The sequence below is a fragment of the Peromyscus eremicus genome, chromosome 1 (genome assembly GCF_949786415.1).
Source record: "Peromyscus eremicus chromosome 1, PerEre_H2_v1, whole genome shotgun sequence".
Classification (NCBI taxonomy): domain Eukaryota; kingdom Metazoa; phylum Chordata; class Mammalia; order Rodentia; family Cricetidae; genus Peromyscus; species Peromyscus eremicus.
In genome coordinates, this window is record NC_081416.1 from 141,216,981 (window position 1) to 141,242,019 (window position 25,039).

The window sequence follows — 25,039 nt, forward strand, 5'->3', positions numbered from 1 at the left end:
ACTATTTTTATGCATAATTGCAAACCACAGTTGCTTGTGAAATGTTTGGAAATCTCAGATGTCAGAATATTTTAAGACTCCCTTTAACATTACATTCATGTGCACCTGGGGACTTTTAAAAATTTGAATGTGGCAATGGGATAATTACAGTTTACAAATAAATGTGGAAACACCATGCAAAAGCTACAAGATTAGACATCCTCACCATTCTTCAAAAAATTTGCCATGTTCACCACTACTGTTTTTCCCACTCCCAAGAGGCAATCACCAGCATCTATTTGCTTAGGAATGATGAAAGCATGTCCCCCTCGGTGGCCTACCACGGGGTGAATGGCATCATAGGGCTGTGCATATGAGTGGAAAAGATGACATAACAATTCAAGAAGTCAAATGGTAGGGCAAGGTATTATAACTGTCTTTTGAAACTAACAGTATTCCCCAAAAACTACATAATCCCCTCTGAGGATGGTGCCGCCAATGCTAGGTTCTTACCTGGACATCTCCCATTGGCTCTAGGATCATAGCTTTCTGTAGCCCTCTGGGAGTCAGGTTCACTAGACTTCTGTAAATACCCATTCTATTACATACCTGGTACCTGCCTCTTAAGCCTGCAATGCATCCAGTGACATTAAAAACCTGCAGACAACCTCTGCCGGTTGCACAGAAAACTAAGATTTTAAAAAACCTTACCCTTTAGGAATACATAACCATTTGAATCTAGAATTCTTAGCCCTTGGATATTGGATTCTTTCCAGAGTGCTATTTTATAAACAGGACAACTTCGAGAACTCTGGTATGGAAAAAGTCTACCCCAGAAGACACTTGTGCAAGTTACATAGCTGTAGATCCAGCACAAGCGTCCACAGATGCACATTGTCATGGAAAATAAAATGGCAGAAGCTAGCAAACAGCAGAAGAAGGTGAGAGGGAGAAGTGGAGCCCCGGGCTATGCCTTTGTGTTAGGCACATTACCAGCAAATGTGTTGCTAGTTCTTTCCCTGCAGGTTTTGAAAGCTCCTTTGTTAGTTCCATCTTCAGAAACTATATTGAACCCAGAGAAAGACTGGTCTAGGCATGGCTCATCACCTCTTCCACTGATGTATTTATGGGATGACTTTGTCCATAAAGTTTCATAATAATTAGCTGAGCAGAGAATAGTTTTCCTGAAAATATAAGCTTTCCTTTAATAAGCAAATCCTAAAAATAGTGGCAGAACATAGAAGATATATTGCATATCAATTAATAATCCCATTATTAAATAGCCAATGGGCAGCAAACTTCACTGAGATTCTTGGGAATTACTCATAATTAGTTGCTTATTTCAATGCTCATTACATTGTGTAATTTCAATTTTGTGCTATAATATTTGATGATTTTTTTCCCATGACTTGAAAGAGAAGAAAGCTCAAATTAATCAAATTTTTCTGTCTGTAGAATCATTTTTACCAGGAAATATTAATCCTTACTTTAAAATCAAGTGTCAAAAATAGTTATATGATGCAGATAGTCTGAAAACATATTTTCCCTTTCATGGGCATGCAAATTCACATTTGAGTCTTATAATTAAATTAACACATCAAGGGACTCATGCATGAAATTACTGTTTCAAGATAAAATGTGTCTATGTGGGTGAAGCTGGTGTCACGATGTGCAGAAATTGTAGTTGCACTCTGACCTTTAAATTCCCTTAATACTGTAATGATGTGGTCACTTTACATTTTAGATAGGACTTCACATTAGCACATACCAAGGGCAACTCGAGCAGCAGATGCATCATAATTGATCCAGAAGGAAACCCAGGAGAGGATTGTGATCAGTATTGAGGGCATATACGTCTGAAGAATGAAGTAACCAATGTTTCTCTTCAACCGAAAACTCAAGGAGAGTCGAGGATAGGCACCTATAGTAAACACACAAGGGCACAGTGAAGAGCCATGGCAGTCTGTTCCCCCTTCCAAAGGTCACCAGTATGCACCTGCAAACCCCAGGAACTGGAATACCACCCACTACCATGCAGCTTGGAATTATGTCTATAGAGGACTGGAGCAAGGAGTGTATGTCAGGTGGCAAGATAATGAACAATGAGGGCATTGTTCACAGGCCAAATGCTCAGCTGAGAGTTGTTTCTGGGGAGGTTTTAGGAGTGGAGTATATGGAATAACAACAAATGTGCTGTTTCACTTTTTTATCCTTTGAAGAGAAAGTAACTTTGGTACAAGAATTCACTAGGCAAAATGACTGTTATAAGTCATGCTGTCTGCCCATCCAGAGGACTGGAGCTACAGGAGAAAGGATAGTTTAGTAACACATAGAGCTGAAGGGGGTGGGAAGCAAATGCAGTCCCAGAGAGAGCTGTGGTGCACACGAGGGTGCCCTGCAGGCCACAGCAAGCAATAGCAGGAAGAGAACCTTAGAGAAGCACTTTTTACATGCGAATTCCAGTGATCATCCCGGGGATTTATATCCTGGGCTCTAATCACTACTGCCACCAGGGATGAAAAAGCAGAGCCGTATAATGTCACATTCATATGGTATTTGTTCATATGTAGTTTTTTGTAGTTTTTCTCAGAATAAGGCAAGTGTAACCTGTGCTTTCTCCTTCATTTCAATACCACATCTCCAACTGCAACTGTTACAATTGTCTCACCTCCCAATCTTTGGGATAGGAATGAGGCTGGCAAAAGCGAAAGCCCAAAGGGACTTTCTAACCACTTTCTACTTCTTGATTCCTCCCCCAATCTGTTGAAGGACAGGGGTCTCTCTTCCCAAGGTGGTCTAACCAGAGCTTCTTAGACTTTCCCACATTACCTTTTCTTATCTGAGAAATGTTTGCATGCTTTTAAGTATACAGGTGTATAATCAATGTTGACTTATCATAAATCACTAAGAAGTTCAGTTTAAAAGAAAACTCTGATGTGTGTAATTTTACTATATATTGAAGGAAAAAGCATGTTTGCATGCCAGTGAGACAAACACACTTGCTTTTCTTACATAAGGGACTGAATTATGGCTGAATATTGATGCTGCAAGGTGAAGAGCATCTTGGATGGTTTCAGAGTTAAGCAATGTCTTATCCTCAGTGCTCCAAATGGCACTTCACATAAATAGGTACAAATTAGAAGCGTGTTTAAGGCCATCTCAGAAAGTTAGGAATTCCATCCTAAACTCAAACCCAAACTCAATGATTTTTTATGAAACTCAGCCATTTTAAAACCCAAACATTCAAACACAATATAATCCAAAGATATATTAGCTTGACATGTACATCTGAGGAATAATGCTATGACAATATGAAAATTTTTTGTTTTGCAAAATTAAATCATTATGTTTCTAAACACTAGAAAACTTAGTATGTGCAATCAAAACACTGACGTTCCTAGCATGCACAGTCCTGAATCTGAGCCCAAGTGTTCTAGGCAACATTTGGTTGGCATTGTGTGGCATGACAGCATACACAGTGCAAAGTCATGTGTGTGTGCAAAACCAAGGCTGCAGTGAAGCTGTAGAATGCAACACATCTGAACACTGCAAAAAACAAACAAACAACAACAACACAGATTCATTACACCTTCTTTGACCTTGAGTTAATCTTGGTCATTGAATATTTAAGAATCTCTTACTGTTGAAAACCTCATTTTCAAAGGCTGTGGCTTACTTCAGGTGACCTTGACTTTCCTATACTTTTGCTTCAAGACTGGAAGGTTTGCCCTTGCCGCACCCTGTACATGCATTTTCCACACTTTGCTTCATGCTCCTGTATGTTTGTCCCTGTGTGCCTGTCTTCTGCAGCAGGATCAATCACTCTTTTGTCTATTATTTTATGTGAGGACGTCTTGTTTTAGCCCCTGACTGCCTACTTTACTGTTGCCCACACTTCCATCCTGAATTATATAAAAAGAAAAATAGACCATTTACTAGGCTCAGTGTTTTAAGATTCGCTGCATGGAACTTCCTCCGTTGTTTCTAGTGTGTCTGTGTAGTTTGCTTTGAAAGGCCTGATCAAATGCACATATCACATTGTCAACATAACATCAACACTGTCATAAATGACACAAAATATGTGTAAACACAATTCAAATGCTTCCCAATTTTCCACCAAATACATATACATGAAAACTGGTTTATAAATAGAAGTTCCCGAATGTTGTGGAGTTAGGTGATTTCCACTTCTGAAGAAGCTATAAACAGTATTCTTAAGAACGACTTCGTGCAGAGCTCTTGTGTTAGACTGATTCTTTAGCACTAGCTGGCTAGCGGGTAGGGCACTTTTTGGCAGTTACTAGCTTACTTTGTAGAAGGGGCCTAGCGTGCACTGTCCCCATCAGCATTTTTCCCAGTTCCTACCTCCCCCTGCAAACATGACCCTGCTGAGTGCTTCTTAACTTTTAACAACTCCCTTAAGATAAAACCTGCCATTTCAATCACTTTCTAGGTAAGAGATCTGCCACTGAGCTACATTCCCAACTTTAATTTCTTTGGTTGAATATTTCTCATATCTTTATTTGTTCTCTGTATTTAATCTTACTGTCTCATAATTATCTTCCCATTTCAGTGTTTCTTGTTTCACCTTTTTATTTTAGACCTGACCATATAAATCCTCACTTGGAGTGTAGGTAAGCTATTTCCCAGTTACATGCTTTGAAACCTCTAATGGGTCTGAATGGGGACTTAAGAGACATTTGCCTTTTTGTGCATAATGATACCTATACATGTATTTTTCTCTTGTGACTGCTGTGGGTTGGATGCAGGGGCTCAGGTCTTCTGGGAAGCACCCCATGCTGAGTTCTAGCTCCAGCCCTGTCTCTAAAAATGTTTTTCTACATGAAATCAGTGTCTCTGTAGGTTACTAAGGCTGGCTTTGAACTTGCGATCCTCCTTCTTCAGCCTCCCCAGAAACTAGGATTACAAGAATGTGCCACCACATTAGATTCTTTATGATTGCTAAGCCTTGTTTCAGCCTCAGTTCATAACATATTCGCCTACTGACCTATTCTGAGGGTTGGCAATTATTTCAGAGTTTGACATGAGGTGAAATTCTACATTAAATTTTTGCCCCACTTTTCAAAAACCACCAGTGGATTGAAACATCTACAAAACAGAGTCAGCACAGATGTACAGTCCACTCCCTGTAATGGGGAACTATTTCCATGCCGTGCCACTGAAGATTCCCATGAAGGCCTGTAATCTGCAGGCCTAGACTCTCCATTGCACTGACATCAGTACAATTAGCACTATCTTACACTCAAAACTCTCCTGTGTGGCTAAATGGATTAAAATGCTTGGGAATGAAGGTTTCTTCATGTTCTCACAACTAACTTGCTTTAATTTTTACCATGCCTCTGCATAAGCATGCTAGTGTTCAGTCAAGAGTATTTTCAGTGCCTCAGTATTTGCCCGTTACTTCCTGACTGCAGATTCAAATCCACTGTCTTTAGAAAATGCCTTCCCTTAGCCATAGTGGAAGGTCTTGACACAATTCCATTTGCATGAATCCTTACTGTGTGTTCTCTCCAAATGGCAGTGGTCACCTTCTTGAATTGTTGTCCTTCTTGTTAAAATCGAATTATTGATATTCAAAGAAATTAGATCATTGTCCGCAGCTGTACATTCTCCAAGGTGCTTGTGAAGCAATGGCAACGCTGAATGAAAGCTTGCCTCACAAACCACACACCCAGTGCATCCACACACCAGTGTGTGAGAATAGCAGCGTTTAGCTCATTCTCCAGACTCTGCAATTGAGTTTAACATACAAAGCATTCAATATCTTCACTGCATCTTAGTTTGAAATCATATGGCAGCGTTAAGATCTTAGTGAAGTAATTTCAGCACTGAGTCTTGGTTTGTGATTTGATGTAGGTATTAGACCATGAAAGTTATAATCTGTTTTTCTTGTTTCTCCACTGTGGATGAAACGATCTTTATTTCAATCACTATAGGTTATGTTACACCACAAGAACAAGCGCTCCCAAATCCCAGTGGTTTGCACAATGAACTTTTTTCCTAGCTATGTAGTCACTCAGTTCTTTCTATCCCCAAACTGTGGGATGTTGTAATTGAGGTGCCACATATACTTACCACGTGTTTCACTGGCCATGCCTCATTGCCAACCTTTATGTCATCAGAATGAGAATGTTTAATCCACTTCCAGGAAAGAGCAACAAATATTTTTAAAGGCAAATAAATTTACCAGATTTCTCAAATTTCCATTTCCCCAGTCAAATTTCTTAATATTTTCTAGAGTATAACTTGAGAAAAACTATTCCAATATAAACTGAAACCAATACAAGGGAAGTGAAGAACCACTGAAATTGGTAGGAAATTGGCCCTTGGGCAGGACTGGGGACATAGACAGAAAGACAGAACCAAATTCTACAAGATCATCGGAAACATCTGTGAAGACAGCTTAATCCAGTTTCAAAATACACAAATTTCTAGAAATTTGCCATGACGAACAGTTTAGAATTAAGAAAATGTGTTGTTTTTTTCTAATATATCTGTCTAGCAAAAGCATTGTTTTGAAAAAGTAAAACATGATTTTAGCATTTAGCCCATGCCCTACACCCTACTCTGAGGTATAAGAAGGAAGCAGAGCGGAGTTGAAGCATGAGGAAAGAGCAATCTCCAAGAACACCTGACCCACAGCAGGAGACTCCCACAGAGGCAGCCTGGGCAAGTCCAAGCTACCCAGAGCAACACTGAGGAACATGTTACATTAGGCAGGCACCTACATAGGATTTAGTGATTTGGGTTTCCCACATAATGATATCAAATATCTATAGATAAAAAAATTCTTTTGGATGAGGGAAGAAATGATTATAAGGCAAAGAGTCCCCATGAAGAAAGAGAGGCCAGGAATAAGATTCCTGAATGTCAGTAAACTTAAGAAACATCAGAGATTAGAGCTATTCTTTCAAGTAAGGCCTTCTGCCAATTCATACGCATCTTACAGAATGTACAAGTCTTCATGTAGCTCTGACAGACCATGTGCTGCTATTGGCAAGGTTAAACATCACAACACATGCTATGGGAAGTGTGTGTGTGTGTGTGTGTGTGTGTGTGTGTGTGTGTGTGTGAAATTTCCCATAGAATCATAGCCAATGGCTAATAAAATTGAAAAGCAGTGAGTACCCTTCATGAGAGCAATAGAAGCTCCAAAATGACAAGAGAAATGCAGGGCCCTGGTCTGGTGCCTGTGTGCCAATGCAGATATAGGCAGGTCCCCAGTAGATGCTGAGTCAACAGGCAGAAGTACAGTCCCTGAACAGCATACTGTTCCAAGTCAGGGCTTGCTTGGCAAAAGTATCCAGCAAAGATGCTGATCTCAACCCTTTCTCCCTAGACACATAGAGAGCTATGCCAAAACCAGGCTCTGGACCTCCAATCCTCCTAAATTTACTTCACTCTCTAGGCATCAATATTTTTGAAGCTCTCATTAGAAATGTGCACATAGACTGTCAAGCTAGCTCTGTAGACTGATAACAGCCATACCAATGTATTTGTAAGGTAACACGATGATATTTCTGGAGCTGAGGCAGAGTGGATGTATACACATGTGCCTTTTCCTTTTCCAGGCAGCGTCTGAACGACTCTCATCACTGTCTTCTTGATGAAGCACCAGTGCTATTCTTGGGCCCTTTGTCATGTTATCTTATTCACTTACAGTTTACCTTTTACTTGGCAGGGTGGACCCAAATTAAAAATAGTGCACTTTGGGTACACTGTACATGCCTGCAATCCCAGCACTCAGCAGGAAGTTCAAGGCCAACCTAAGTTACACAGCGATAACTTAGGGGTCATGTGATTAATTTTCTTCTCTTATTACTAGTCACTTCAATATGTGCTGAAAAAAAATCTAGGAAAGGAAACATGGGAAATGGAAGAGAAGAAAAAGGAAAACAGAATTCAAGCTGAAAATACACCTCAAGCAGACTGAGTGCTCTTTTAGCCTTCCACAGTAAAAGTGTGCTTTTGACTCAGGTAATGCTGCCACAGAGAACAGGTGCTCAAATATGCATTTTCATGGTCAATCTGGATTATTCCTGTTTGTGAGGCTTCCAATCTTACAGCTCCTCTACTTTTTTGTATAAAATCAGAACAATAATACAACTAGCAATAGAAGAAAAATGTGATAAATTACAATTCATTAAAATGAAAAACCGTTATGTTGAAAATGATTACAATCAAGAAAGTTAAAAGATAAGCCAAAGGATAGAAATAAATATTTCCAAGGTCTATATCTGATAAAAAAAAATCTTGTATCTAGAGCATATAAAGAATGTTTACTCCTCCTCAAAAATATGTCAAATAAATAACCAAATTAAGAGATTGGGAAAGGCTTAAGATTGGTATTTCTCTGAGAAAATCGACTCAGGGACACTTGTCAGTTGAAGAGCTTCTCAGCTAGATTTCTCACTAGAAAAATGCAAGTCAAATGCACAATAAGACACCACTTCATCTTAGTCAACAGTCTGAAAGTTTCTCAAAAGTTTAGAACATCACGTGAGCTAGTAATTTCACTTCTAAATATACAGATTCACTCCCTTGGAGAATGAAAAACTTGTCTATGCATTATCAAATTAAAATTACAGTGCAGGGCATGGGATACCTTCTTACAACTTATGGTCAGGGAGGCCCCAGAGGTCTTCAACACAACATGTTGCCTTTGTTACCCACCAGAACTACATGGTAAGCCTTATAGCTGAGGACAGTGCAATCTTTGGTTACAGGACACAGAGAAATCTATTTCAAGTCCATTGCAAAACATCTTCCCTGATGGCTAGTGTTCATAGTGTCAGAAGGAGTGGAGCTGCTTGAAAAAAAGATACTCATGATCTCACCTGCACAGGACCCTGCATGTTATAATACCAGCCTGCCAGGAAAGGACCACCCACTGGTGTAACAGCAGCACAACTATTATTGGGTAAGTAACTCCCTTCTGATTTCATTATGTTTCTAGCCATAGACTTGGTCTATTCTCAGCCTTGGTTAGAGAAACTTCTTTTAACAATGGGCAGTAATCAATACAGAGATGCATTACTGGTCTAAGTGTTGAAATAAGAGGCCGAGGGTTCAGCCCTAAATGGGACACCTGTATTAATCCCACCACCAACAAAGCTCAGGGACCATCAAAGAAGAAGAGGGAGAAAGAAATGTAAGAGCTGGATGGCAGGAGGAGTGCTGGGAAGTGATGTGTTTTGGACCTGTCATGCATGGCTATCATATTAATAAACTCACAGATGCTGTGGTCCTACAAAAGACCTCCACAAGATCATGGCAGCTGAAATCCCAGGACAGATGGTGTGGGTCATCTCTGAGTTACATCACTTACTAAGGAACTGTTAATAGGTTATAGCTGCTGAATAGTCATTCTTTTTGAGGATGTGGCCACTGGTAAGTTTCCCATGCTCCAGTGGGTGACTTCGTGCCTGTATATATACTAGCAGCACAAATTGGACTGAGTGGGGAATGAAAAATAAAAAAGACATTCAGTTAGGAGAGGCACATGTTGGAGGAAGTATGGGGGGTCCTAAAGGGGGAAAGAGGCCAATGTCAACATATTTCATTTTATATATGTAAGAAATATTAAAAAAAGAAAATTATTTAAAAATAAATAAAATTCTCAGGTTGCAGAAAACAAATACAAACAAATAAAGAGAAAAAATGTCCACAGCAAAAGATGTACACAAATATTCACAGCAAACTCATTCCAAATAGCCACCAAGTGGAAACAAGCCAAATGTTCATTAATTGCTGAAAGGGTAAAAAGGGCCAAGTCCACTCATACAACAGAAGATCATTCAGCAATAAAAAGTAATCAAGAAATGACACATAGCACACCATGAGTGAACCCAAAAAACATTAAAATGACACACCTGAAAGCAGCCACTTACAAGAGACACGATCATGAGACTCTTTACCAGCAGCGCATGGAATAGGCACACACAGAGAAATGGGAAGTGGGTTAGTGACTGGGCTTACAGAGGAAGAGTGGGAAAAATAACTGCTGAAACCTACATGGCTCCCTTCAGGGGCAGTAAAAAAAAAAGTTGGTTGTGTTTAAGGTTGCAGAGGTCTACAAATACATCAAACATCACTGAATTGTAGACTTTAAACTGGTGAATTATATAGTACATGAATATCTCAATAAATCAATCAGAAGAAGAAAATCTACTATATGTTTACTACTAGGATTACATGGCCTGATATCAAGTAACAGGTGTATTACATTGACAATAAATATACATTTTTCTCTCTTTCCTTTTCTTTATTTTTTTTTAAAATCAAAGCATTCTCACCATTGAGAATATTTAAACGTGTTTGCTAGTGTCTTAAAGGTAACTTCAAAAGATGCAGGCAGATAAATAATTTTATAAGGATGTAGGTTAAAGAATTTTTGAACCCCCCTGGCTTCTGTGGTGGGACAGAGGTCAGAAGCTCTAAAAGGCCAGTGATTTCATGGCAGCACAGTCAAACTCAAGCTGTTCTTTGGCACAGACTGACTGGATGCTTGTTCTCAGCCTGCTGTTTAGAACTCGGGAACTGGGTGTAGGGCTCCGCCTAGAAATGCAGGTGAAGGGTCTGCAAGGATTCCTAAAATAAAGAAAATGTGGAAGGGAGAAAGGAAGGGTGATTTCTCACTGAGTTCAAGGTGAGATTAAACAAAAAAGAAGACACTGATGGTAACCCCATCATTACTGCTTCCATTCTCTATACCTACAATGTCTTTACAAATAAAGGACTAATGGCAACAACTTGTCAATAAAAATTAAGTAAAAGCTAAAGTTTTGGGGTCCCTGAACAGACTCTTAGAAGAAGCTTAAGTGCACACAGTCTCCAAGGGAAGCTCAGTTTACCATAATCTCTAGTAGAGAAACAAGAAGCTATTTTTGAAAACTGACTTTTAAGGAATTCCTCTCTGAACAGTTTTATATTGGCTGTTGCAGCCTTTGTCCATCAGTTTCACCATTGGCTATCCCAGCCTTTGCCCATATTTCAAAATCTTTTGAAATAAAGTCAGAATACACTTATCCAATTGTGCTCCAGAAAAATAAGGAAGAGAAATCAAATAGAATCATTAAATAATCTATTCTCCATGAATATTGTAAAAATTTTAACCTTTCAATGCAAAGAACATACACACACACACACACACACACACACACACACACACACACACATACACACACACACAGGCAAAAACTCAGAGTAAATTTCAGATTTGGCAAAAACTGGACATTACACATTTTGGTAGTCTGCAGGACAGACATTCAGAACCAGTATGAAAGACAACGTCCTGATTTGGTGATCCATAAGCCTAGAGTTCAAAGTAGCTGCTTCTCTACTGTGAGCTAAGCACACTTGTTAACATCTCCTTAATTCAGTATTTCCTTAGTCCCTGTTCTGTAACTTGTCTATGATTCTCATGCTCTGCTCACATTTTTATTAGTGTTACACACAATGACTCCAACCTCCTGACTTTAAATTTCAAATTCTTTTCTTAAAAAGGCACACTGTGCTGGACGAAGCTTCCTCTAACTGTTACCAGAAAAAAACAGAAAAAATGCATCTGATCTATATTTTCTGTAATGTGATATAATAAATGCCTCTTCAATTTTTTTTTACTCTTAGATTAACAGCCAAACAAAAGTATCAGCAGACACTGAAATTATTCTAAAAACTGAAGGAGATGAGTATTAAAAGCACTGTTTTGTTACTGTAAACAGATAACTTACAATACATTTTGGCATGTGTCTGTAAGGGACAGGTTTCTGGGTGTTAACAAACACCAAAATCCACAGATTCACATGTTTCATCTGTAAAGTAGAGCCATATTTTCATAGAACCTACCAACATACTCTTTAACATTGGTTTCAATAGCTAATACTATGTAAATTGTCTGTCTAATTTTTTGAGACAAGATCTTCATTCATAGTCTAGACTGGCTTTAAACTTGTGATCCTCCTGCCTCTGTTCTCCCAAATGTGGGCATTGTAGCATCTACTGCCACATCAACCAATTTTAAGTAAAAAATTAATCATCTGATAGTGAGATTATAAATAAATGAAAAGCAAGATTAACCAAACCAAGAGCAAACAATAAATAAGCACCAAGAGTGAGAAGTTGCCAACTTAAATAATGCAATGAGTACTGTTACTTTCAAAGATGAATAAGTAAACTAATACACAGACCACAAATCAGAGCAGACCCACATGCATACACAATTTCTAAGCAAGGTGTTGCAATACATACATCCTATAACACATTATGTCTGTCATTTATTTTAAAAAGATAGACAATTCACAGGAAAAGATCTTCACCAACCCCACATCTGACAAAGGGCTTATCTCTAAAATATATAAAGAATTCAAGAATCTAGACATCAAAAAACCCAAATAATCCAATTTAAAAAAATGGGGTACAGACCTAAACAGAGAATTCTCAACAGAAGAATCTCAAATGACCAAGAAACACTTAAAGAAATGTTCATCATCCTTAGGGAAATGCAAATGCAAACAACTCTGAGATACCATCTTATACCTGTCAGAATGGCTAAGATCAAAAACACTGATAACAGCTTATGTTGGAGAGGATGTGGAACAAGGGGAACACTCCTCCACTGTTGGTGGGAGTGCAAACTTATATAGCCACTTTGAAAATCAGTATGGTGGTTTCTTAAGAAAATTGGGAATCAACCTACCTCAGGACCCAGCTATATCACTCTTGGGCATATAACCAAGGGATGCTCAATCATACCACAAGGACAGTTTCTCGACTATGTTCATAGCAGCATTATTCATTATAGACAGAAGCTGGAAACAACCTAGATATCCCTCAACCAAAGAATGTATGAAGAAAATGTGACATATATACACAATGGAGTTATTACTCAGCAGTAAAAACAGTGATGTTAGGAAATTGAAGACAAATGGACAGAACTAGAAAAAAAAATAACTGAGTGAGGTAAGCCAGACCCATAAAGAAAAACATTATATGCACTCACTCATAAATAGATATTAACTGTAAAGGATAACCCTGCTACAATCCACAGACCTAGAGAGGCTAGGTAACAAGGAGGGCCCAAGGCAGGGACACATGATCTCCCTGGAAAGGGGAAATAGAGAATATCTCCTTGGTGGACTGTGGGCAGGTGGGGATGAGAATTCGAGGTATTGGGTTGGAGAGTGGGTGGAAGGGGACAATATTGAAAAAGATGACTTGAGAGGGGGAGGTTTATGGGGTCTGGGTCAGGTAGAAGCCTGGTGCAAAGGAAACTCCCATGAGTCTATAAGGATGGCTCTAGCTAAGACTTCTGGTGGCAGTGGATACATAGCCTAAACTGGTCATCCCCTGTGATTGGATTAGTGACTACCAAGGTTGTCACTGGAGAGCCTTCATCCAGTGACTAATGGAGGGAGATTCAGAAACCCATGGCCAAACACTGGGCTGAACTCAGTGAGTCCTCCTGAGGAGAGGGAGATGGAATTGTGGGAGCCAGGGAGGTCAGGCACATTGCAAGAAAACCCACAGAAATGGCTAGTCTGGCTCATGGGAACTCACAGGGTCTGAACCAACAACCAGGGAGCCTGCATGGGACTGACCTAGGTTTTCTGCATATATGAGACAGTTGTGTAGCTTGGACTATTTGTGGGACCCCTGGCAATGGGTGCAGAGCTGTCCCTGGTGCTTTGGCTGGCTCTTGGGAACCTATTCCTTATGCTGATTTGCCTTGCCCAGTCTGAATACAGGGTGAGGTGCTTGGTCTTATGGCAGCTTGATAAGCCATGTTTTGCTGATGCCCAGGAGAGGCCTGCCCCTTTCTGAGCCAAGGGTAGACTGAGATGGGCAGAGGGAAAGTGGGAGGAGGGAGTGAAAAGAGAGGAGGGAGGGGAGGCTTTGGTCAGGATGTAAAATATATAAATAAAAAAAAGACAGACAATTCACATGAAATCCTTGCACAGGCAGCTCATCAAAGATGCTCACCAAGTAGACACCAGAAAATGCATTAAATCCTTTAGCAGCTAGATAAATGGAAAACACAAGACCTAACTTACAACCAGTAGGTGATATCTATGCCAAGTGTGTGAGGCAGGGACCTCAGGCTGGCTGTGTGTGTGTGTGTGTGTGTGTGTGTGTGTGTGTGTGTGTACCATGGTATGATGTCAATCAAGGACATTCAGTTGGGCTAGTGTGTACCTTGATGGAATATGATGCAAGGACCCTCAGGTTGACTAGTGTGTATGTGTACCTTGGTATGGCCATTTCAGAAAGCAGTTTGACATTTCAAGTTAAGTTTGAGCATTCCCAATTCTCATTTTAGGCATGTACTTAACATTCATCTGCACATATATTTATAGTTATTCAAGAAACATTACTCCTACCTGTGCACAAGAAGTGGAGTATTTCTATAGATTATGATTTATTTACAGAACAGCGTAGTAAAAAATATAAGTGAAGTATAATGTGAAGATGAATCAAATCTCCAATGTGAGGCTGAGGTGAAGAACCGTTGCTAAACAGTCCAGACTCTATTACACCCTTAAACAAGGCTCAGAAATGGGTGACGGTGGCTACAGAGTCATAAGACAGTGGCTGTTTTCAAGGATAAAGGATTTCTATTCAAAGGAGGATGTGGGGGCAGTTAGATAAGGATTCACTTCTTGCAAAGTTGCTTAAACCCACACCTGTATTCAAAACCTATTTCTGTGTATGTGTTCAAACAGAAACATTATGAATATTAAAATTGCATGCATCTCTTTATGGAAGTTTCAATATCAAATCTTTCCTCATGGTGTTGTCTTAGCCACTCAACTCGGGCCCCTTTGAATATCTACCAACTAAAAGTTGACAGTCCACTAAAAATTCTCATCCCTCCATGCACCTTTTCTTTTCTTTCCTTTTCCCTATCATTGGGAATGGAACCCAGGGAGCCTGTGTGACCAAACAACTGCTCTACCATTGGCTGTACTCTTTCTACATTATTGCTACTTTTTTTGATGAACTGGGACCAATTTGGTTTGACATTTGAAAAATTATATATTCATTAAACGTTGTTGGTACATCCAAAATATTTCAGTAACACTTAAGCTTTACTATATTTAACTAAATAGAAACTACGTAAAATAATGGAAATGGCTCTTTTATTGCTACTCCTGCAGTGACCCATGTTCTTATCTGAGTTTACCATGAAGTTATAATATTTGTCTTATTAAATATTTTTCTGAGGGGAGTGCTCAGATTTACTTGTTAAGTGAGAGTGTTTAAAAGTTAAATTCAGGAAATGAAGTGCTTACAATACTCTCAAAGTTTGTTTATAAGCTCCAATACCAGTTCAGGTCTTGACCAAAAGAATCACAAAACTCTAGACATGGTTGGATTGTACTTATTTCCTGGAATTTCATCATAAAAGTTCCCGAGGCTCATGAAGGTAGACTGATGTCTACTGGCCACATGAGTATGCTCATTTTTTTTTCAGTAGCTGCTGAAGGCAGTCTGAAGCCTAGCTAAGGACCAGATGCAGATGTGAGATAATCCACTCTTCTCTCACCTAGTTTCTCACTGTCCTTATGGGTCTAGTTCTCCTTCCCATATTTTTGTACTTTCTTAGAAAGAACACCAATGCAGGTTTCCAGAGCTGAATTCACATTGCTGCTTGTAAGTGCTGAGGAATCATCCAAGCTCATAAGCACTTTCATAAAAATTAGAATTCAGAATGAGGAAGGAGCACAGCTAACAGACTAGGATTTCCTCAAGAATCAGTTGCTTAACCAAGTGCTTAATGAGCATAATCCACTTTCTCTGTTCTTCCTGGTGGACTTTGCAGGGAGAACCCATGTTTGGAGTTTGGTTAAATTGCTGAAATCCCAAGTACATGGTTAAAAACAAACACATTTACTTAAAAGACTTTTCTACAACATCTGATAAAGTGTAGATTAACACTTGGCAGATGACAAAAAATAATACCAGATGTGACTCATAGCTTTCCAAAAAAGAAAGAAAGTGGAGGAGAAGCTCAAGGAGGATGAGCAGAGGCATTGGCAGGAGGACTGCTCACTGCAGAGTGTGAATGGACTGCATTAGCATAGGACAGAAAAAGGAAAATATCAAATGGAGGCTAGAATCTGAGCGAAAACATGGAGGGCAGTAAAGTATGAATGGCTGAGGCAAGAGAATTAAATTCAGTAACTAAGAAAAAGTTTAGAGGGCTAAACTGAAGAACTCATCATGAGTCAGAGATTGAGGCCAGGGAAAGAGTTTCAGAGTTGGTCAAGGCTTAAGGAATCTAGAAGCCTCTGGCTAACACAGCAGGTGAGCAGAGGAGGGCTCAGTGGTAGGTTGTTGAATTCTTTCTTTTTTTACATGACTTCTAAGTGTAATATTGAGACATTCCAGGGCCCTGGGTTAGAATGTGGGGGCCTCCAACCCCAGTATCAGTTCCTAAAAGCCTGCATAGTAGCCCAGGCTCATCTAGAACACGTGGCGTTTGGTACAAGATGAACTACAAAGGAGTCGAATACAGATGGCACAAATGGTCCAGTAAATACTGATTCTCTCAACTTCATTCTTTGTACAGCTCTTTTTGTAAGATGAAAGATATGTTTTTGTAAGAACTCATATAACATAAACACTTGGAAACTGACCACTTAGAGTTCAGAAAAACTACTGATGGGCAAGTGTCAAAGGTACATTGTAGTGGGTAGCTGTTCCAGCTTTAGCCCGGGAAGTACTACCCCCATTGAGGCTCCCGGTAACTGTGACACCTACGAGGCTGGTCCAAAAGAGGAAGCCTTAAGACCTGAGATCCAGATGTGCTGGTTCTCTTGGTTCCTGGATCCTGGATGCTGGAGGTAGACCAAGCAGAGTTCTCCAGAGAATACTGCTGGACTGCACTACACCTTTCCCAGACCCTGTAACCTATCCCTTTACTCTCAGTTACCCCACAAAATAAATTTCCCTTTTAACTACATGGAGTTGTCTTAATACTTCCACCAATAGTACATGGTGGTTGGTATGCATGAAGAGCCTTGAGCTATGCTCTGGCACTCCTACATCAGTTTGTCTATGTCAACACCCCTTCAATTTTCTAATTTATTTGTTCATTTACTTTGCAGTGTTAGCAGTTGAACATGAGGCCCTTGAACATACTTGATGCTATACTACCAATCAATATCACTGGCTTCCAATTTTCTTCTGCTTTATCATAAGCTAATCCACTTCTAAAGTATGGGCTCCCAGGGACATTACTGGCATAAAATTGACACAAAAATGTTACTGTGGTGGGTTGTTAGCACTGTGTAGCCTGACTTTCTTTTCTAAATGTATCAAAACACCTTTCAGAACACTGGGATCCCTGCTTGGAACTAAAGTGTTTTGTTTGTTTGTTTGTTGTTGTGGCACTAATGAATCCAGCTGTCCTTCCATAACTCTAGAGCACAGCTACCTCATTACAAGCAGTACACTCCTCAGGTCCCATTCAGGGACAGGGAGGCTTTATGAGGATTTTTTTCTTTGACACACTGTATTTCAGTCCTTGAGTATACAATGTCTCTGAGTTTTGTGTTACCTCTTCTATGTAAAATATTTATTTAATTATCTCTTCTGCAGAAATGACTCATTTTACTATATACTGCCAACCAGTGTATACTCTCAATTCAACAGCTATGCATGACTCAAGCTACTTCTCAAGTGAACAGTGACCTTGCTCTTTCCTAATCCTTGTTAGACAGTTTGTTTCTAGGTGATAAAGTCCTTTCGAACCACATTACTAATTGGAATTGCATTAATTCATAATATTTTTCTAGTGGACAGGGAAAAATTAAGGATTGCGTTTGGCTTTTAAAATATCTTTAAGATGATGGAGGCTATGCTATTTCTCCGTGTGTGGCTCAGTTGGTAAAATTTAAAAGGACAAGCTAGGAGTGAAAGGTTTTAGAACTGATATCAAGCCCTATGCAGTACTCAATGAATGCAGAATTCAAATCAGTCTGGAAGGAAGACAGTACTGCATTGCAATGGCCTTGCAAGTCAATGTATAGCTTGAAGACTGTAAAGTGCATACTTAGTCTGACTTCCTTTTCTGAACAAATCAAAACAGGTGTTTCAAAGAAAAATGCCAATCCAGAGCCAGGCTAAGGGCTGCCCAGTCCACACCCTTCCCTGGGCTTCTGAGACAGAACTGTATGAGATTCTTATATAAGTATGGTCTGGTCACAAAGGAAACTTTGTAGACAAAGGCAGGCACCAGCAGAATCTCTCTGCTGTGGGAATACTATCAATGTACCAGTGTACTCTGTGCAGACCTTTTGCGCTTAAGTCTTGGGGCACAATTTTATACATAATAAATGAGTAACTTTCTTCAATGCATCATAGTACTTTTCTTGATTGTGCACAAAGTTCCTTAATGCTAAGCCAGAAATCCTGATCTTTCTCACTCTCCACCCAAAGCAAGCACTTCAGTGTGTCTCCCCAGATCTGCAGACCATAGCTAAGCAGCATTGCATACAGAGGGACCTGACTTAAGAATTCAGGCTACTGTCTCTGCTAACACATTGACTCATAGAAAGCAGGCTGGAGAAGGGAGACACAGGTCAAAACGTTGAGCCATTGTACAGGTACTGAATTACTAATGCTCCCATCTCAGGCAGGAAGCAAGCTTGGAAAGGGCTGGGTGTGCTGTGAATAGGATCAGTCCCTCCTGGGGACACACATTCTTGCTGTCAAGGGAAGAATAAGCTCTGAGTGGAGATGGAAGTAGATTGAGGCGTTGTACAGCAACCACCTGACCCAGCCAGGATAGCTGTGGCGGAAAAAAAGAGGGCAGAGGGCCTCCTAGAACAAAGTGGCATGAAGGTGAAATGAAGCAGACCCAGTATACAGAGGAGACAGCAATCACCCACAGGCACCAGGCAGACAGCAAAGGGCCAGTTTCTTTAAGACCATCACAGCCTAAGCCTGCTTCATAGCTGTTGGCTTTTGTTCAAATATATGGACAGTTCTGCTTTTCCTTAGCATTTTCAGCACTGTTTTTTGACATGACTATTCTTTATAGTTTGCAAAATACTGTCATTTATCATCTCAATTATCATGCAGAACATGCACCAAGAACAAAAAGCGACTGAGATACCACCAAAGCCATAAAATACACGTGACAGTAACTTAATCAAACCCCAGCAAGCACAGACAGAAGAGCAGAAGACATCTTCTCTGACTATGAATAGCTGGAGAAAAATGGCAGTGAATCTTCTCAGGCCATGGTAACCTTAACCAGACAGTGCTTGGAGAAGACCATGTGTAAAGGGCGGGGTTGGCAGCACGGACCTCTGTTGTCCTGGATGAGAAGGTGACCAGCTCCTGGGAGAACGTCTCCTATCATCCTTGTCCTTTTCTTTATCTTCAAGGCCATCAACATCCTCTTTTCTAACTTTACTTAGGACATCAAACATGAACCAGCTACTTACTCAGCCACTGTCATATCTTCCACAGCATACCCTGGGGAGTGTCTCATTCTCAGGTGGTTCTTCACATGTACCAATACTTTTTCTATACACACTAAAGGAATTCATGTGATGGTCAATGCTGACAATACATGCAAGCCAGCCAGCATACACTTCACTAAGAGACCACACCGTCAGTGCAGCCAGCATCCTAGAGGGACAGAGAGTAGACACAGGAGTCACCTGTGGCGAAGACAACATTCCTGGAGACCAGACGGTGCTCCACAATGGAGAACTGTGGGAGCTCGATCCTTTCCACGCCAGTGACAGCCTTGTCCCCGCCGCGCCAGTAAAATTCAATGTCGTCTGTGGTGTAGCCATCTACCAGGAGAGAGAAGCAGGGACATGGTGGATAGGAGACACTGTCATATTATAACCACGAGTAGCCCAAGAAATTATCTTCGTTAAAAGGAAATAATGGCTCTACTACATTTAAAAAATAGTTAATGTACACATCTGTGAGAAATGTGAAATTAGCTTTCAGGTCTTCGTGTGCTACCTCCGCAATATGATTTGTACCAGGATGGTCCTGAAAGGCAAAGAACTGGGGTTGTGGGAGATTCCAGCTTGGAAACAGAGTTCTGAGTGGAAAGCATGAGATTACAGACACCTGGAGAAAACCCAGCTGAGGATTTGAACACATCTTCACAGTGAGGAATAAGATGGCGGGGGAACGTAGGTATGGAGGATTCAGGGATGGCTGTAGAGACTAAGGGGCAACTTTCCAATCGGCGTCTAGTGGCAAGAGCTCTTTAAGGTGCCTGCCCACTTCAGAAATGCTCTTGCTGGGAGACTCCTGGCTGAGTTACCCTGGCACAGGTACCCTCATCACAAACAGAGTGATGACAAGAAGGGTTCTGTCTCTCACCCAGCTCTGGGAACAGTTCTCACATTCCCCTGAAAGGCAGCAGTGCTCCTTGAGAATGAGTGAGTCAACGGGAAACAAAGTACTGTCTTATCTAACCCTCCAGGAGTCTCAGATCACAGCAGATTATGTGTTTTTTATTTCCGTTTCTCTCACTTTGTATTCGTTATTTTTGTCTCTTTTATTCCTCCCTCTCTTTCTTCATCTTGTTCCTCCCCTTTCCTTCTTCTACTCTCCCCTCCATCCTCCTCTTTCTCTCTTTTCAACCTTCCTTCTCTTCCCTCCCTCCTTCCTCCCTCCTTCCCTTATTTCCTACTTTCCCTTCCTTCCTGTTTCCACCTCGAGTCAGGTCCCATGAACCAGGACTAGACGCACTACACCATCTGCTAAGAGCTGGAATCACAGACCACCAAAATTCAGATCTGATGAAAAATATTACTGCCGTGTAATAGAATTATGGATTTGAACATATATAAAGCAAATCTATCTGATGCTTTCACAGCCCAGTTCCTCAGCACTGACTGCTCTTGCAGTGGTGATCACAACCCTAGAGCACTCTGCTATCCCTCTGTGTAGACCACAGTGTGGGATCTGCTATTTAGTACCTTCCTTCTGGCTTTCAGACCTGACAATGTCTTCTCTAATAAAATACTCAGCCAATTACACCACTCCTATACCTAAAGCTCTCAGTTGTTTTCTATGCAATGGGCAAAACAAGCCTAAACTTCTCACAAGGACCCCAGGAACTTATAAGCCCCACCCCAGTATGATGCTCTCCCCTCTCCCATTACCAGTCCATATACAGGCCTTTTACTGCTCAGAGCAGCTCCTGTGCCCAGGGCAGCTGTGCTTTCTGCAGAAGGCTTTCACAGGTGTTCAAATAGTTCATTCTTCTCCAGGTCACATTGTGACTTACTGAACACTTTCTGCAGAAGCTGTCCATAAGAACCCACCTCCTGAGCAAACCCAGAACCTCCCACAATCCTTTGTTCTTCAAAACACTGACTGCTCTGTTTGTCTGTTTCCCATCTCTCTGGATCACGTGCCTGTGTGTTCTACATGTACCTGTGCTTACAACAGCGCCTGCACAGGGCTAGAGTGCAGCTTTACAGGAGAGTGCTTGTCTCACATGTGTAAGGCCCTGGGTTTATTCCCAGAACCAGAAAACAAAATCAAAGCTAAATGACAGTGCTGGCATACAGTCGAAGCCTGCAAAGTATGTGGGGATTAATTAACGGATCAATGATTTTGTACTCAGCTGGAAAACAAAGTCCCCATTTTTTCTATTCCACTCCCAAGACAGAGAGGCTGGCAGAAAGGGATCCCCTTCTTGTCACCGGGTGCTTTCACAGGAAAAGCTCTCCCTTACCCAGGGGATCTCTTTTGCTCATCACCCACTGAGATCAGGCCATGCACCCAGAGGTCACACTATGTGTCCAGGAAATTGGGGCTGAAGGCGCTTCCTAAATAAACTCATATTTACTTCCTTAAAATTTGTATAATCTCAGCAGAGACTATGGCCTCTAGCCCCACAGAAGCTATTTGATTTCCTAGGATAATTCTAGGAACTAAGGGGACCATCTTTCCTCAGAGCCTTCTAAGCTACTCTGGCCAGTGTCCCCAGAGGCTTCAATCCTGCATCATTGAATATCATTAGGATATTCCTAATCCCTGAAATCACAGCTATCAGAAAGCATGGACCCTGGCACAGTATAGAAGGGAAGGGGACAGTATGGCCAGCTGCAGCCTCCCACTGTGCACTCCCTCTACGTGGGGAAGTATCATATACCCTCCTCCACCACAAATACTTCCAGTGATACCAAAAAGGCCACTTCACTTAAGTGTTGAAACCTCAGTAGAACACCAGTTGAGACTAATAATAAACCAGTCTGTGAGAGACTCAGAACAAATACTTGTTGAGACTAGTAATAAAACAGTGTGTGACAGGTCAGGATCAATAGGTGGTACCATTCGGGTGGCAGGAGGCACATCTTGTTAGATGTTAGCAACGCAGCTTCAACTCTCCCATAGAGGGACACAGCGCTGAATTATCAATAAGGCATCTGAACACTCCTCAAATTGAAGAAAATTGCCAAGATGCAGAAATGGCTGTGATTCTGATGGGAAATGAGTTTTACTCCGACTGCCCAGGGTCCCAGCAGTCCAGCCACTCAAGCATGATGAAGCAGATTGTAGGAAAATTGCATCTCAGTGTTTGCTCTCTTCTCGCTGAGTGGATTGAGATGGGGAACATTTGTTTTCTCCTATATACAGCACAGAAAACAGACTCTTTAATCAGATTAGAATGAAGTACTCTTTTATACTGAGTCACACACACACACTTTTGTCTTTCGATCTTTCTGCTTCTCTTTCTCTTCTTTTTGTGTCTCTGTCTTTCTCTCTTTGTGTTGACAGTAAAATTGGTAAGAGTTAATTTTTTAATACTCTGTTTTGTTTTGTGTGTTGGGAATGATACACAGGGCCTTGTGTGTAGTAGGCAAGCATTCTACCATTGAGGTACTCCCCCGAAGCCTAATTTTAATATAGATAAAAGTATCAGAGCATTATGGATAATTTAGTATAGATGCTAACTTATAACAACAACAAAAGACTTAAAAAGTGAAGGGCAAGAAAAAGGAAGGCATATTCTGATACGCACAGCTTTCAATTTCCAATGTGCAGTTTTGCTCATCCAGTGGATATCTTCTGAGGTCCATCATGCATGCTGCCGTGGTGGTGATCCTGAAACACAGAGTTAGAAGTGGCATTAGAGGTGTGTTGAGGAACAGAGGAGGGAAACTGTTTCCAGACAGACACAAGTCATATCCACATAAGGCCCCCTTCCCAAAGTCCACGTGACCAAAGTTTCCCTCAAGGCACACTGAGAATTTTGAATGAGTAAGGAACTCACTGAATGCACTACCTGAATATGCTACAGGACAGCTTTATCAAGAAAGCAATGCTATGCTTAATTTCACTTCCTTTAACTGTTTTAAATTGACATTTAAAATATATTTGTGTTAATGGTGTGTGGAGCAATATTTAGAAGTATGCACGCATGACAGAATGGAAGTGAAGAGTGAACTCCATCTACAATCTGGAAATGAAATACATTTTTCTGAATCATGGAATTATTTACCCAAGTTCCATCCTATTCACTAGAACAGAGTCTAAAATTGAGAGTATTTTAGCTTTTACTACTTGTTGTCTTATTCATCTCCCCCAAACAACCTGAAAGCACATACACACGTATGCACATATGCATACATTGCTAGGGGCATTGTGCTTAGCAGTCTCCCACTCATTAGGACACTGCATAGAGTCTGAATGACAATGATGTTTCAAAACTGGATAGGAAAGCCATATAAGTGAGGAAGTAAGTCTTTCTCTCCAACAACTCTTTCTGCCATCTAGGACTTATTCCAACCTTCCCATGTTGGTGTAATAATGATCTTTTTATGTAGGGAGAGCTCCTGCAGAGCTGCAGCTGGTTTGATACCAGAGTGTTAGCACCTAGCTTTGATCTGCCTTTTGTGACTGCTACTTTTTGGGTCCAGTACCTTCTGTCTAAAGTATGTAAATCCTATCTAAGAGTTTCCTAGGGGTTCAAAGCCTACACAAACTTGGTTTCAGGAGGACCCAGCAAACCAGGATGTCCCTTAACTGAGAATTTGTATTTGGTATTGTTTCTTTGGAGAGCTTGGAAAAGAAGTTTTGTTATATGGAAATTGATTTGCTAAAGATATAAATTGTATAACAATAAAAAAGCCCTTTGCTAAATGACAGTGAGTCAGTCCGCCAGAGGCTGATTCCCTGCAGCTGGAAAAGGCTAAAACTCATCCTTAGATTGTCTCTGTGTCTTCTTTCCACTGCCACATGAACCCACACCTGATACAACATTTGTATCTATTAACTTTGCATTAATAATGCAAAATGTGTGTTCATAGTTTTTCTTTCTTTGGAAGAAGTACTGAGAAAACTCCATGAGTGTAGAGAATGAGACCCAAGAGCCTGCATGCTGCAACAGGAAAGCAGACAAGTGAGGGACCAAGGAAAGAACAGGCTCTGTTGGGCTGCAGGAGAAAGAAGAGTGGGGGCAAGGGATGACATCAGGACAGGAAGAGAGAGGGCAAGGCTGTGCAGCATGGCAGAACCTCTAGCTCAACTCTCACAGGCTTGGCAAGTAACCAGGGTGGCTGCTGTGAAACTTGTACCATTGAGCCCTAGCAGAAATGAGAAGGGCAGGGAGTTTCAGAGTGCAGAGTTGAGAGCTCAAGCCTCGTGAATGCAGCTTGCCCAGTTTGAGAAGTCCTCGTGGCATCTGGCCCTGTAATCCCCAATCTTCCCACCCATGTCCTGATAGGTAGCTTTCTGTCTTTCTTTTCTTCTTCCTCCTTTTTCCTCCATCCCTCTCTTTTCTCTCTCCTATTCTCTTTCTTTTTTATCTATCTGTGTATAGTGAATACATACATAATGACATTAAAGATACATAATATTAAAGTAATATATATTTATAATCTATTTCTTCTTTTCCTCTTTTCCTTTGTTTTTCTCTTCCTTTCTTCATTAACTTTCCTTCTTCTTTCTTCCTTGTTAGTGTTCTTTTGATTGTTTTTGTACTAGGACATCAGCCAGCTATAGCTCTATTTAGGTCTGTGCCATGTACTTAAACATTTACCATTTC

At 40.7% G+C, this 25,039-nt stretch overlaps 1 protein-coding gene across 2 annotated transcripts in view; it reads right to left on the reverse strand.

Moving 5' to 3' along the window:
- The window catches only part of Gabrb3 (gamma-aminobutyric acid type A receptor subunit beta3), a 236,738-nt gene that overhangs the window by 11,161 nt on the left and 200,538 nt on the right, over nucleotides 1–25,039 (reverse strand). For both annotated transcript variants that reach the window (XM_059253337.1, XM_059253336.1), the window contains exons 5-7: nucleotides 23,015–23,097; nucleotides 19,674–19,811; nucleotides 1,748–1,900 (exon numbers count right to left, since the gene is read on the reverse strand). In XM_059253337.1, the coding sequence (XP_059109320.1) occupies nucleotides 1,748–1,900; nucleotides 19,674–19,811; nucleotides 23,015–23,097 (374 nt within the window). The remainder of the gene's footprint in view (nucleotides 1–1,747; nucleotides 1,901–19,673; nucleotides 19,812–23,014; nucleotides 23,098–25,039) is intronic.